The 13,855-nt window shown below is 49.4% G+C and overlaps 1 protein-coding gene across 1 annotated transcript; it reads left to right on the top strand.

Moving 5' to 3' along the window:
* Positions 1-228: 228 nt before the first annotated feature.
* LOC143007416 (atlastin-2-like) lies at positions 229-13,681 on the top strand. The gene is made up of 14 exons (XM_076158759.1): positions 229-617; positions 4,481-4,647; positions 4,974-5,186; positions 6,993-7,130; positions 7,307-7,411; positions 7,508-7,558; positions 7,639-7,695; positions 7,908-8,000; positions 8,306-8,444; positions 8,586-8,713; positions 8,976-9,032; positions 9,182-9,253; positions 9,404-9,835; positions 11,297-13,681. Exons 1-14 carry the CDS (start codon positions 545-547, stop codon positions 11,414-11,416), a joined length of 1,845 nt encoding a protein of 614 aa, XP_076014874.1. The 5' UTR covers positions 229-544; the 3' UTR covers positions 11,417-13,681.
* The last annotated feature ends 174 nt before the right edge of the window (positions 13,682-13,855 follow it).

A 13,855-nucleotide genomic window follows, 5' to 3' on the forward strand; every position in this document is an offset into this window, starting at 1 on the left:
TCTTGCTTTACTTGGCTAAAAACTTTGAGTGGAAGAGGCTCATTCTTCAAAAAGTGCTGCCTCATCTGGATCGATTGGATCTGTAGTGGACACGTGCGCTCACCGCCTATGCAAGAATGTAAACATCAATCGACCGGATGGGGGCGCTATAACAACAACTTCTGTCAATAACTTAACTTACCGTCCATGGTAGAATCCAGTGTTGTTGTTTAGTCAGTGAGTGAAGGCGGTAATCAATAACCTGTGACGAGACATAGTGAAGTGGTGGAGGACTTCTCCCCTTGGCGGAGGTATCTCTCGCACTCTCTGGGGGCTTTTATATGTCGTATGTGTATAAACGTGTGCGTGTGTGTGTGTGTTGTCGTGTGTGTTCGTGTTGTCGTGTCGTTGCACCGTGAGGCTCCAGTGCTTTGGGGCTCTGGTTGCATCCGGAGCAGCTGCGGCTGACTGGAGCTCAACGGCTGAGCCTCAGCAGCTCTGCTCAGCAGCGCGAGAAGAAAAAAGCTGCCGTGACGTCAGCAGCGTTAGACTCCAGCAGACCAAGATGGCGGAGGTGAGCGGGCTGAGGAGCAGGAATCACTTCGAGCCGAACCGCAAAAGCCGAGTCCTCGACGAAGGTAAACTTTGCCGGTTCTTTTGACTCGATTTAGGACGCAGAGTCGAAAGAAACGCCGGGAGTAGAAGTAACCCGGTGTTTCCAGCGTGTTGTTGTGACAGACTCTCGCTCTCCGTTAGCCAGGCAGCCCGTGTTTTTGAGCCCCGCGGTGCGTTGACAGATATGGTTCCCCTGACTGACTCGTTCCTCTGTCGCCCTCACACATTGCCTCTGCTCAGCCCAAACTCGGTTGAATTTAGAGGCGCGTGCACGCTTTCAGCCCCTTATAAGAGTGTCCGACACTAAACCGAGAAACGGCTGAGATTTTGAAAGGAAACCGATTGTGACCCGGATACTAATCCTGCCGTTACACCTGTCTCCCCCCTGCGCCCCTCTGCCGGGCCGCGGTGTCACCTGGCCCGCAGAGAGGGACACGGAGCGGCGGGTCGCTTTGTCCAGGCTGCGCCGTTGGTGAACTTTGAATCTGCCCGTACCGCGGATGCTAATCCTCCCGGTCCTCTAATGAGCCAAGTATTTTTTAAATAGTCTATTATTAGTCCGCCCAGTTCGCCTGGAGTATTGTTCACTTGATTGTCGAGCTAATTTAGCCCTTAAAAGTTCATGTGAGTGCGTTCACACACATTAAACACGCGTAGAGCCGCTGTGTTATTGATATCAGTTTATGAGGCGCTAAATCTTAAGTCCCTGTATAACTGCTTTGCATAAGTGTCAGTGGTGAGTGTAAGAAAGGATATCTCATTATATGTATAATATTACATGTCTACGGAGCCCTGCTGTAGCCTGATTTTTATTTTTAAGCTCAATAGAAGTAAACAGAATAATTCAGCTGTAATTTTGATAACTGCTTCATTTTTGTAGTGATTTATCATTATGATTATTGATCTTATAATGCAGAACATGATTGCTTGCAGCTTCTCTCTCTTCTCTTTAATTTGACCAATATTCCAACCTCATCTGTAAAACATTGATGGACAATTTCTCAGTTTATTGCAACAATAACATTATAACCCAAAGCTAATCCAGCTCCTTGTCATTGAACTTTCCCTCTACTGACCTTTGTGAAGACGTCGGTAAGGAGATGTTACATAAACACATAATCTCAGCCTCATCATTAAGACGTTACTGTCAGATGTCACTTATCATGGTGACCCTTATGCCTGTTCACATGCAGGCCCAGCTGACTGTGTGGCAATAACCGCGCACACACTCACACACACTCTGCTCTGACTCTGCACTTTGTCCCTCGGGTGGCAGATTGAGGATTTGTCTGGCGGCTGTGTTTGAACATTTGCTCTGCTTGACTTCTGTCCTGAGAAGCTGGGCCATCGGGTCATCGTTTGGCTTTTTGTGTGTTTTGAAGTCAATGCACCTGCAACTCAATAGGCATCGGCTGAATCCTCAACACTCGGCTTCTGCAGTTGGTTTTGACACAGCAGAGCCTTATGTTGCCTAGATAATCTCGGTCAGTCATTTTAAAACAATCCTTCAAACTATTTTACAACAATCCAAGCTGTTCCTGCAGGCGGAGGCTTACAGGGAGGAGAGTGTTGTAACTCTGCGTTGGAAGCTTTGGCATGGATCATCTGCATTGCAACAGTGGAGGGATCGGCAAGAAAAGAACTCCACAAGCATTTTTGCATGAATTTTCCTTTGCTCATTTAACTCTGAACCTGCCACTGTGTTCTATGTCACATGAAATGAAAATCTGAAAGTTTACATAACCTTTCTCACAGGAAACGTGTGACTTAGAGTGGAACGTTTCCTTTTAATGTTTAGAAATGGATTCACTTAACTTACCCCTTAAGGCCTCTCACAAGAAAACTACCATATTTAGTAAGTGGACCATGGACCTATCAAAGCCTACTTCAGATATAGTGCAGGAGATTGGGGAGGGCAGACACACACACACACACACACACACACACACACACACACACACACACACACACACACACACACACACACACGGTGCTGAGATGTAGGCTAGCTTGTGTACACGCTCTATTCTTGCCATGCACGGTTAAAGATAGACATTCCTCTAAATTGCAGGGATGTAAGATGTGAGCGCCCTGGTAGGATCGCAGCGTTGCGTCTCTCTGTGTGCGTCTGCAGTTTTGTGTACACTGCATGCAGGATGTTCCGTACACACTGAAATCCTGGTAACCTTGTTAAGGTGTGTGTGAGTGGAGGAGGAGGAGGGTGAAGATGTGGGCCACTGAACATCTGCTCTGTGTTTCCATAAGATAAGATGGAAGGTTTCTAAATTTAGTTGTGGCCTCTCTCTAATCGGTGGAGCTTGACAGGGAAGTAGACACTTTCTGATGAAGTCTGAGACTGTGTGTACACCAACACACACACAGAGCAGCGGTGAGGCTTTCCACTTGCTGTAATCTGGCATAGTTGCCTCCTTCCAGGCTTATTGTCTTTTGTGACTCACACTCACACACACTCACACATCTCCTTCTTGCAGTTCCCTGCAGAATGGTGTCTTTGTGTAGATCCCCTCTGGGACTGCAGGCCGTGCCACTTCATCATGCTGAGTGCAGCTCTGGACTTGATGGGAACCTGCACTTCCCCAGACGGAGGGAGCGTGCGGGGCTAATTTGTGTGCTGAGCAGACGACTGTGACGGCTCTGTGAGCGCCGCACTTTCTGCATCGCTTTCCTCCTGCGGGAAATCTTCTGACGCCACGTTCACAGATGTCCACTCTATAATAGTGCTGTGTAAACGCTTCCAAAGTCAAGATGGCCTTTAGTTTCTGACCCAAAGCTGTGGTGTTAGAGCTGCAAGGGTTAAACTCTTTAGATAGGTGTTCCCTTTAACAAACACACAGTCATCACAGCAGTCAGATGACATATTTGTGGCACCAAAGCAAATAAGAGAGTGATGATGCACACTGGAGTGTTGTGACACGTAAGAGAGGAGGAGGAGGAGGAGGAGGAGGAGGAGGAGGAGGAGATGTCAAAGTGACACGGTCGGTTTGCAATAACTTATTTCCAACCTTGATATTCTGGATTGTTCTCATGAAAGGGGCGTGTCCTCCGTCTGGCTTGCTAACACCTTGACACAATACGCCACTGTCCAAGTCGTCTGCTGCGCGTGTCGTCTGGGATGTCTTCAGGTCGTGAGGTGATCACTCGATACGACGGGACACACACACACACACACTCCTCTGCCTCGGGGCCACGGCTTTCACATGTCAACATGGGAAAGTTGACTGTTAGTCAAGTTGAAGTGTCACTGAAATCAAACACGTGACCTTCATACGCTTCATTTTAGGACGTTTTACGAATGATTGTGGGAATTTGAGGCTCAGTGAAGCTGAGTTAGTGTGTTAGTGTGTTCAGGCAGCTGTGTGTGTGTTTGTCGGTCCCTGTGCCGGCTTCATCACTGTGGTACGCTCTTGGCCGTGGATCCCGATCTCATTAAAACCCAGACAGTAAGTGTGTGAGAGCCTCTTCTCTTACCGAGGCCTCATCAATAAAACACCGCCTGCTTAACGTGGCCATGACTTCCCTTTCCTCTCTCCTCTGTTCCACATCCCTTAGCCATTTTTTCAGGGCAAGGCTATTTTGGAGCCTGACCTAGATGGGTACACACCAGTGCGTGTTCACTGCATGTAGTCCAGCTCGGATGCTGGATTCATTTCCGTCTCCAATCTGACCCACATAGGCCACCCTACTTTCTCTTTCCTGCTCTCTACCTCCTCAGGACAATACACACTCGCTCAAGTTACCAACCTAACCATTAGACACATCGTATCCCTCTTCAGCTATTGTCTGCAGCGTAACGCTCAGTGTGTTGTTGTGTAACCGGTGTAATTGTATGGTTTTGCCTCTGGACTCTTTGTCATGTCGTCTACAGGCCTGAGTGCAGAGGACGATGCCCCCGTCTACTCAAAGAAGCGGAGGGCTCCTTTATCCAGGCCTGAAGATCTGGGGGGGGAACTGCCTCCCAGGACCAAGGGCACGGATTCGGGGATAGATGCCGGTCTCACCCCCTCCCCCGATGTAGACGTCATGGAGGAAGAGGTAAAGGGGTTCAAGATGTTGAGATCATTGATGCTCCAGGAAATTTGAAGTTTAAGTCAACACAGGTAGAAAAGTTCAGCGAATGTTTTGTTGAGGTGTGTCTACATTCTCAGGAGACATTCCAGACGTTACTTGTGTGCGAGTGTTTTCTCTTTGCCTTTGTGTTTAGTTGTGTAACCTCAGCGTTGTCTGCATATCTCCATCCCAGTGTGAAATGTGCCTCATCATCAGCACTGCAATCACTTACACGTCTCTCAGGCTGCGGGGAAACGCCTCCACCGACAACTGCAAACTCAAGTCAACTCAGCAAACCATCTGTGTTTCAGCTCGTGGCAGAGGTGGAGAAGGCCCGGCCCATCCAGATAGTCCTGGCCCACGAGGACGAGCACAGCTTCCAGCTGGACGCGGCGGCGCTGGAGAAGGTCCTGCTGCAGGATCACGTGAAGGATCTGAACGTGGTGGTGGTGTCTGTGGCCGGAGCCTTCCGCAAGGGCAAGTCCTTCCTGCTGGACTTCATGCTCCGCTACATGCACCGCCAGGTGAGACGGTCAGGCCAAACAACACCGGGTCAGAACAGGAACTTTGAGGAGAATCATGGGTTACACTGCCTGGAACTGAGGGAGTGTTGAAGTTGAAAGATGTCACAACATGAGATAAAGGATGATTACCAAGCTGATTCTATCAAACGGGAGTGAGGAGGAGCCAGCCTGAGCCAGAGAACTCATCAGTCTGATTGGATGGGTCAAGTTTCATCCGTTATACTGTCAACGTGGTGCTTGGTCCAGTCTGTGGAGCAAATAACTTCAAGTTTAGATCATTTAGGTTTGATCTGGGGTTGTCAGGTTTGGTTGTAGTAAACGAGAAGAGGTCAAACAGGTTTAACTTTCCTGTGCCGTTACAGGCTTTAGAAATAAGGTCAAGCTTTACATATGGAACACAAAGTGGTGCATTACGCACACGCACACGCACACACACACACACACACACACACACACACACACACACACACACACACACACACACACACACACACACACACACACACACACACACACACACATGCAGATCTATCCAGTGTGTCTCCCACAGACGGGAGCATCATAACTGGTCCTTCAGCCCCTGAGCAGCAGCTGGGAGGCAGTCAGGATCACCTTACACTCGCCCGCACAACAGTGCACTGTCCCGCTCACACACACACAACCCAGCAGAAAAGCCTGAGGAATGTTATGAGGCTTTCTCACAGCTGTCTGCGAGCATGAACGCTGGCATTCATTCAAGTCTGCCCAGAGTGACACACACACACACACACACGTTCTCCCAGCGTGGCGTCTGTTTCTTTCTTCAGGTTTCAGCATTTTGGAACTCAAAGTTGGCTGCAGGCTTCTTTAATAAACAAGTTAGGAAGCTTCCATCACCGCCCGTCTCCTTCAGATTGTCCCTAAGCGACTCCAGACTGTGGAGCTGTTATCTTGATCCTCTGTCCGTCTGAGAGAGCAGCAGACGCTCTGGCCTGCTGCTCTCACAGGAATCACTGCTCTTACTTTGACTTGCAAATCAATCATTTGCTTTTGAGGTTGGTTTAACAATTTCCACATTGTTCTGTGGCTCTCCTCACTTATCACACACAACACAGACGGTTCTGCTTTCACTTGAAGCTGTTGTTTGAGTTCCTGAGGCAATAACCTGTTAGATTTCATTATTAAGCTGGAATTGAAGGACTTTTTGGCCTTGGCAGAGGTATGCTCCCTCATGAGAGCCCTCTAGTCCTCAGGGGTCTCGTGTTGACGCCACAGTCCCTCTAATGCACTGCAGGAGAACTCCTTTATCAACTCAGACCTCTGCCAAGGACGAAGAGTCGTCACGTTGGGCAGCGACCTTCAAAGTAAACACTTCAGCGGTCACATAACTAAATAGACCAACCACTGCTTATTCAACTGCGGTGCTAGAATAAAGTTCAGCGAGGCCCAAAATCAATAGTTAGCCTCGTGCCTGGAGAGTAAACATGAGGAGTAACGTTCATGTCTCAGCACAGTCAGGATGTTTGGTTCCTAACAAGCTGAAGGTAACAGATCAACACAAATCGATTGTTTCTGCACAAAGACCAGACAGAGAGGTTCAAATGCACCACACTGAAGTCCATTGAACTCTGCTCTGCCCCTCCTCCTCCTCATGTTTCTCCACCTCCTCTGCACATCTCCTTCTTTCACTCCTCCCCCATCTCCTCTCCCACATGGAGCTCATCTGCTCTGTTTTCCCTTCCAAACTTCTCATTCCTCCCTTGAAATGTGATGTTCCTGTTCTTCCTCTCATCTCGCCTCTTCTTCTCCTTCTCCTCCTCCAATCAGCAACAGAACGAGTCGTGGATCGGAGGAGACGACGAGCCCCTGACCGGGTTCACCTGGAGAGGAGGCTGTGAGAGGGAGACCACAGGGATCCAGATCTGGAGCGAGGTCTTTGTTGTGGACAAGCCGGACGGCACCAAGGTAGAGATCCTTCCATTAGAACACACTGTGGGCCGAACACGGAACACAGACACACACACACACACACACTTCAGGGCTTATTTACATACAGTATGTACATGTATACATCAGGCTTATTGTTGTTGTTTACCCTGACTGAAGGTAACTGAGCTCAGCTTCATGTCTTCCTCCTCCAGGTTGCTGTGTTGCTGGTTGACACCCAGGGAGCGTTTGATAGCCAGTCCACTATAAAGGACTGTGCTACTGTGTTCGCCCTCAGCACCATGACCAGCTCGGTACAGGTGTGTACACACACACACTCATACAGGACGGAACACCTGCAGGAACGCACACACCCTGACATGTGCTGTGCGTTTCTTTTATGTGTGTGTTTGCAGGTGTACAACCTCTCCCAGAACATCCAGGAGGACGACCTGCAGCATCTGCAGGTGAGCTCCATCAGAGTGAAGCTGAGCATGAAAGTGTGTGTGTCAGGTTCCTTCCTCTGAACTCTCTCTCCTGTGTGCAGCTCTTCACAGAATACGGCCGGCTGGCAATGGAGGAGATCTACCTGAAGCCTTTCCAGGTACTGACTGAGCTTCTGTTGACTCTTGGGTGTGTTTGTGTGAACAGGAAGAAGATGCATGAAGAAGTCTAATTATGCATGGAGCTCAGGCTTAGTGATGTCATTGTGTTGAACGTGTTTAGTGAGTCAGAAGTATGAAGGGAACACAATCTACTTTCATGCATTATTCAGGATAATGATCTAAGATGTCTGTGTGTGTTCGTGTGTTCCAGTCCCTCATGTTCCTCATTCGGGACTGGAGTTATCCTTATGAACACGGCTATGGCCTGGGAGGAGGGAACTCCTTTCTGGAGAAAAGGCTACAGGTAACACACATTCAAAGCATTTAGATTGTAATGAGTGTAACACACACACACACACACACACACACACACACACACACACACACACACACACACACACACACACACACACACGCACACACACACACCTGCTTAGCATTGCTGCCTTTCATGTTTGTGCAGATTGACCTTACAGAGGCGAGCACACACTGACTGACTCTAGCTGGAGCTGAATTTACATAGCAAACCATACACACCTACACCCACACACCCACACATACAATAAGCACTTATAGTAGTGTGTTGTTGTTGTTGTGTGGTGATGTCAGGTCAAACAGAACCAACATGAGGAGCTGCAGAACGTGAGGAAGCACATCCACTCCTGCTTCTCCAACATCGGCTGCTTCCTGCTGCCACATCCTGGACTCAAGGTGGCAACCAACCCTTACTTTGATGGCAGGCTGAAGGGTGAGCACGCACACACACACACACACTGTGAAGGTAAACTAGAAGGGTTAATATTGGTATTGATTATCGCTCTAGGCTTTATTTTTAAGTGTCATGCTTCAGAGGGTCGTGTGTGTGTGTGTGTGTGTGTGTGTGTTTCAGACATCGATGGCGACTTTAAGCGGACGTTGGCCGAGCTGGTGCCTCTGCTTTTGGCCCCAGAGCGACTGGTAGAGAAGGAGATTGGAGGAAACAAAGTCACCTGTAGAGATCTGGTTGAATACTTCAAGGTCGCTCACCATTTTCTTTAAGTCTCTTACAGTCTAAGTACATCTGAGTATACAGCAACACACACTTAGGTCACAGTAAGTCCCTGCATTATAGGGTTGTGTTTAGGAAGAGATGAAGTAAATGTACTAATGTATCAATACGAGATCATTGTTAGAACTCTGTTAGTTTGGATGACATCATCGTTGTTTCTTTTAAGTAGCGGACAACTTAACCATAAATAAGTTCAGTCAAACACTGAACTGTTCCTCTGCTTCCCTCCAGGCCTACATAAAGATCTACCAGGGGGAGGAACTGCCCCACCCAAAGTCCATGCTTCAGGTCAGATCCTGTTATTATGAGTGTGTGTGTCGTGAGTGTGTGTTTTGAGTGTGTGTCGGTGCTCTGGAGTTCAAAGTTTCTGTTTCCTGTTGCTCTGCTGGATGCAAACTAACACTTTATCTCTCCCTCTCTGTGTGTCGGTTTGCCAGGCGACAGCGGAAGCCAACAATCTGACGGCGGTGGCCGGAGCCAAAGACATGTACGCCAAGAGCATGGAGCTGGTAAGGACAGGTTCTACCCCCCACTGACGCACAATCTGTAAGACAACATCAACCAAAGCCCCGGAGCGTCCGGTGTGGCTGAGGGGCGGCGCTCTGCCCAGCCAGATGTTCTCTCCCTCCCTCCCTCACTGCTCCCCCTGTCCTCCTCAGGTCTGCGGAGGAGATAAGCCATACATCGCCCCGGCCGACCTGGAGCGCTGTCACGAGGAGTTCCTCGCCTGCTCGGTGCGTCACTTCCGCTCGGTGAAGAAAATGGGCGGCGAGGAGTTCTGCCAGCGCTACCAGAACCAGCTGGAGGCGGAGCTGGACGAGGCCTACGCCAACTTCTCCAAGCACAACGACGGCAAGAACATCTTCTACGCGGCGCGCACGCCCGCCACGCTCTTCGCCGTCATGTTCGTCACCTACCTGGTGTCCGGGGTGACGGGCTTCATCGGCCTGAGCACCCTGGCGGCGCTGGCCAACCTGGTGATGGGCCTGGCTCTGATGTCGCTCTGCGCCTGGGCCTACGTGAAGTATTCTGGAGAGTTCCGTGAGGTGGGAACGCTGATAGACCTGGTGGCCGAGACGCTGTGGGAACAGGTGGGTGACCAGGATGAGAGGGGGCGGGGCTATGATCAGGGTCAGGGCAGCAGGGACACGCTTAAAGCTTCGCTCAGAATAGTCTTCACGTCTGAAGGTTGAGGTTGGTGTGAAGCTTGGATCTCTGTCAGGTGTTCAAAGATCATCAGGTCCTCCTCTTCTTCCTCCTCTTCCTCCTTCAGCTTTATTTCATTATGCAAATGAGTTTCACCTCATTTCATCTCATCCATTACAAACTCATTCCTCCTTTATTCAGTTTTTCCATCCAGCAGTTTGGGTTCAGTCAGATTGAGCAGATAGTGGGAGGATGATGATGATGATGATGATGATGATGGTGTGCAGGTTGTCACCGCCCTCTGCTGGAGCTACAGGGGAAGAGCAGCCTGATGGACTCATTGTGTACAGTGTGAAGCTCTCACACACACATTGTTGTCCTCATCTATGACTTCCTGTTCTGAGTTGGTTCCACCCATGGCTTTCCCTCCTTTCTTTACATCCTCCTCTTCCTCTCCACTCCTCATAACTCTGTCAGGTGAAGTGTCTGTGTTGTTGTCGTCTGTGTGTTTTGTCTCTGACTGCTTCTCTGATCCCCTCGTTCCCTTTTGTCCTCCCTCCCTTCCTTCCTTCCTTCCTCCTTTGCTTCACAGAGGACGGTCAGAAAGGTGAGCGCTGCCGTTTCCTGTTTCCCCTCACACTCACACTGCCTGTCTTCCTGCTCCTCCTCCTGCCCTCCTTTCTCCCCTTTTCTCTTCTAGTTGCTGTTCAGTCTCTCTCTGATCTTTCCATCCTCTCGCCTCAGCACGTCCACCTGTCTGTCTCCCTGTGTGCCTGTCTAACTCTCCCGCTCCTCCCTTGCTGTCCCTCTCAGGTGTTTTCCAAGCTTTTGGAGCCGGTCAGGAGCCGCCTGGCCTGGCCCGTCTCCCTCCTCCCTTCACTCCCGACTCTGGGCCTCAGAGCTCTGTCGCCTCTCAACAACAACTACAAGAAGAGCAACTAGCTGAGGCTGAGGCTGAGGCTGACCGGCCGGGCTCAGGCCTTCTCTTGACGCCCCCGCAGTACGCTGGCTTCTTTATTGTTCCTTTTCTATCCGGTCGCTGCTGGACTTTGGTCCTTGTCCCCCCTCGGGCCCCTCCCTCAGTCTGGAGGGCGCAGGTTGTCTGCACGTCTTCACTAAAGGTTTCTGAACCCCCGGCGGCTCCGGCCCGTCTCAGGATCAGCTGGACGAGGAGCCGGCCTACACGGGTCTCTACTCTCTTACTCTGACGTCGTGTTTGTGTTGTGATGCTTTCAGTTCAGGGCTTCAGTTCAGTTCAGTTGGGTTGTGATGTCTTGTGTTCCTTTTTGTGTTTTTGACCCAAACCTCTTTCAGTTGGTGGGTCTGGTTGAACTGCATGCTGAGTCCGGTCCTGATTGGCTCTCACTCTCTGCTCTGGTTCTCTCCTCTTGTTCTCTCCTCTGCAGGTGTTGAAGCCGCTAAGTGAACGTTATATGGAAGACAATGTCCGACAGACGGTGGTTAACTCTCTGAAAGCCAGTTTGACAGAACAGGGCTCGCAGCACGCCAAGTTAAAGACTCAGTGACCCCCCCATCCATCCCCCCTCCCCTCCCCCCCTTCACCCCTCCTGCCCACTCGCTCAGTGTGTTACGTCCTAGAACTGTGGAACTAGTTCAACACCAAAGCTTGACCACCCGTTATCACGCCCTCCCACCTGCCCCGCCCCCTTTCTGATTGCTGTATTGGACCTGCCGGCTCGCTCTCTGCCCTCTGCGTCGCCCCCCAGTGCCTCAGAGGAGACACCGCACGGCCTCGTCGCCTCTCGCCAAAACAAGGACCCCGACGGACTGTCAGCTCCTCCGCTGTGCCATTCTGCCACCGACGATTGCGTCTGCAGAGTCCAGCGGTCAGGTTGTTCTAACACACACACTGTATGCAATCGCACACACTCGTTCACATCAGTGTTTATTGCGAAATCGCTATGATTGAGCTGTAATTCAGGGAAACGTGACGCTGCTGTGGGCAGCTGTACCAACTGTGGATGCAAACTGAAAGACTGTAATACCAGAGCCCGGCTCACTCCACTTTCTCTTCAGGCGCTTCACTATAAGCACAAATGACTTCAGAGGGCAGACCTGAGGGGGTTAATCAGCCTGGACTGTTTCTTATTATGTTGGACTGAAGGCAAAGTGACGGCTCTCTGATCGTCGCCTCACCGAGTGAACAAGTGAAGGCAGGAAGTCATTCTTCTTCAGTTCTTCCGTCGGGACTTCCTGCCTCCATTTATTCACCGGTGTTGAAATCCTAACTTAAACTCTCGGCTCAGGTTGGTTCCTCTGTGTGTTTCCCTTTAATAATCTGATTGTAATCATGAGAGGACAGAAGCTGTGAGCCTCTCAGCTGATTCTTCTGTTTGTGTGGTAGGAGAGCTGGCGTGTCTTCTTCTGGCCGTAGTGTCTAGCAGCGAGACTCTGCATGGTGTTAAAGCTTCTGTGTTGTAGCATTAAGCTTTTAGAGCCCGGGCCTCTGTGGTCAGGTAGCCAGAGAAACCGCTCCTTTTGTTACCACTCGCTGGTTTTGCCTTTGGGAGCTTTTGGGGCGTAGCTGCCGGCTCCCCTCAGGTTTGATTTGCATCCATCCATCAACTCAAGAGTGCAACGTGTGGCTCACAGAGACGTCTCACACAGTCGGGTCTCTGGTGTGTGTCAGCAGGAGCAGGGCAGGAAACTGTCTGACTTCTACTCATCGGGACTCTGAGCTTCGTCTTTAGTCTGACACACTGAACGTAAAGGACGGGTGAGCTTTTGTTGTTTGCATGGACTCCATCTAGCTCCTCCCCTCGCCTCAGCCAGTCTGTACAGTCTCATTCTGTGTGTTCACTCGTGACACACTGGGCATGTATGTTGGATTAAATATTTAAATAAACTTTGTGTACGTTTTATAGTGAATCTGCTGACGGTGGCTGTTTGTGGCCTCTGATTGGAGTCAGACTGCGGCTCTACAAACTAAGCTGCTGCTGCTGAAGGTTTGACTCCGAGTCAAGACAGAGTTAGAGACAACAGAGCCCCGTTGGTTAGATTCTGTCAGGAAAGGTTTAGGTGAATGTGCTCAGTGGGATGGAAAGGATAAACACGTCTCATCGGCCTTTTAAAACATTTCTGGTAATTTATTTTTGAATAAAGTGTTTACCATATTAAAAATAAATCATCCATAGAATTCATTTAGATCTTTGTCTTTTTTTTTTTTTGTCCTGAAAAATAAAATTTGAAAAAATGTGTTAAGAGTTCAGAGTTCCATTGAGGGTTAATGGGAAATAGATTGAAATTGTCCTGCTGTTTAATCCAGAGGAGCTGATCGATCAGTCAGTGGCCTTGTTCCTCCAGAGGTCACTGAGGTCGCCGATCAGAGGAGAGGTTCCCCCGAGGAGTCAGTCATTATCAGTGTGAGGCCACAGAGGAGCGTCTCACCATTTACTGTCTAACCTGTGCAGAACCCAACCCTGACCACCAGGAGGAGACAGATTCTTACAAATACACTTTTATTATATCACTGAATATTCAGTTTGCAGTAAATGTAACATTCTGGCTGTCTCTCTCTCATACAGGCGTACGGAGGAGCCGACCTGCTGTGCTTTGAGCTTGTATACAGCAGCTGGTATGAATATTATAAAACTAAAGCCAACAGTAACATAAAAGAAATAAGAATAACACTGACAGGCACATGGCATTCCCCCCCTTAATGTACAACAAAGTCATCTCAGACATTCTAACATGCTGAGACTTTTAAAAACAATGAGTTCATCTCCTCAACTCACACACACACACACTTCACATTGTCCGTAGCTGCATAATTTGTTTTTGCTGCATTGAAAAAAAAAAACAATGTTGAAATCTCATTTGTCATGAAGTTGGCGGAGAGCAGAGAACTCACAAGTGAGCTGCAAACATAATGTCAACACAATCCAGTCCAACTGAACACTTTCAGATCAATCTAAGGCAGGAAGAACATGGGCTCCCAGTCTGAG

The sequence above is a fragment of the Genypterus blacodes genome, unplaced genomic scaffold (assembly GCF_046128005.1).
Source record: "Genypterus blacodes isolate CSIRO-AG114 ecotype Tasmania unplaced genomic scaffold, CSIRO-AGI_Gbla_v1 ptg000010l_1, whole genome shotgun sequence".
NCBI lineage: Eukaryota > Metazoa > Chordata > Actinopteri > Ophidiiformes > Ophidiidae > Genypterus > Genypterus blacodes.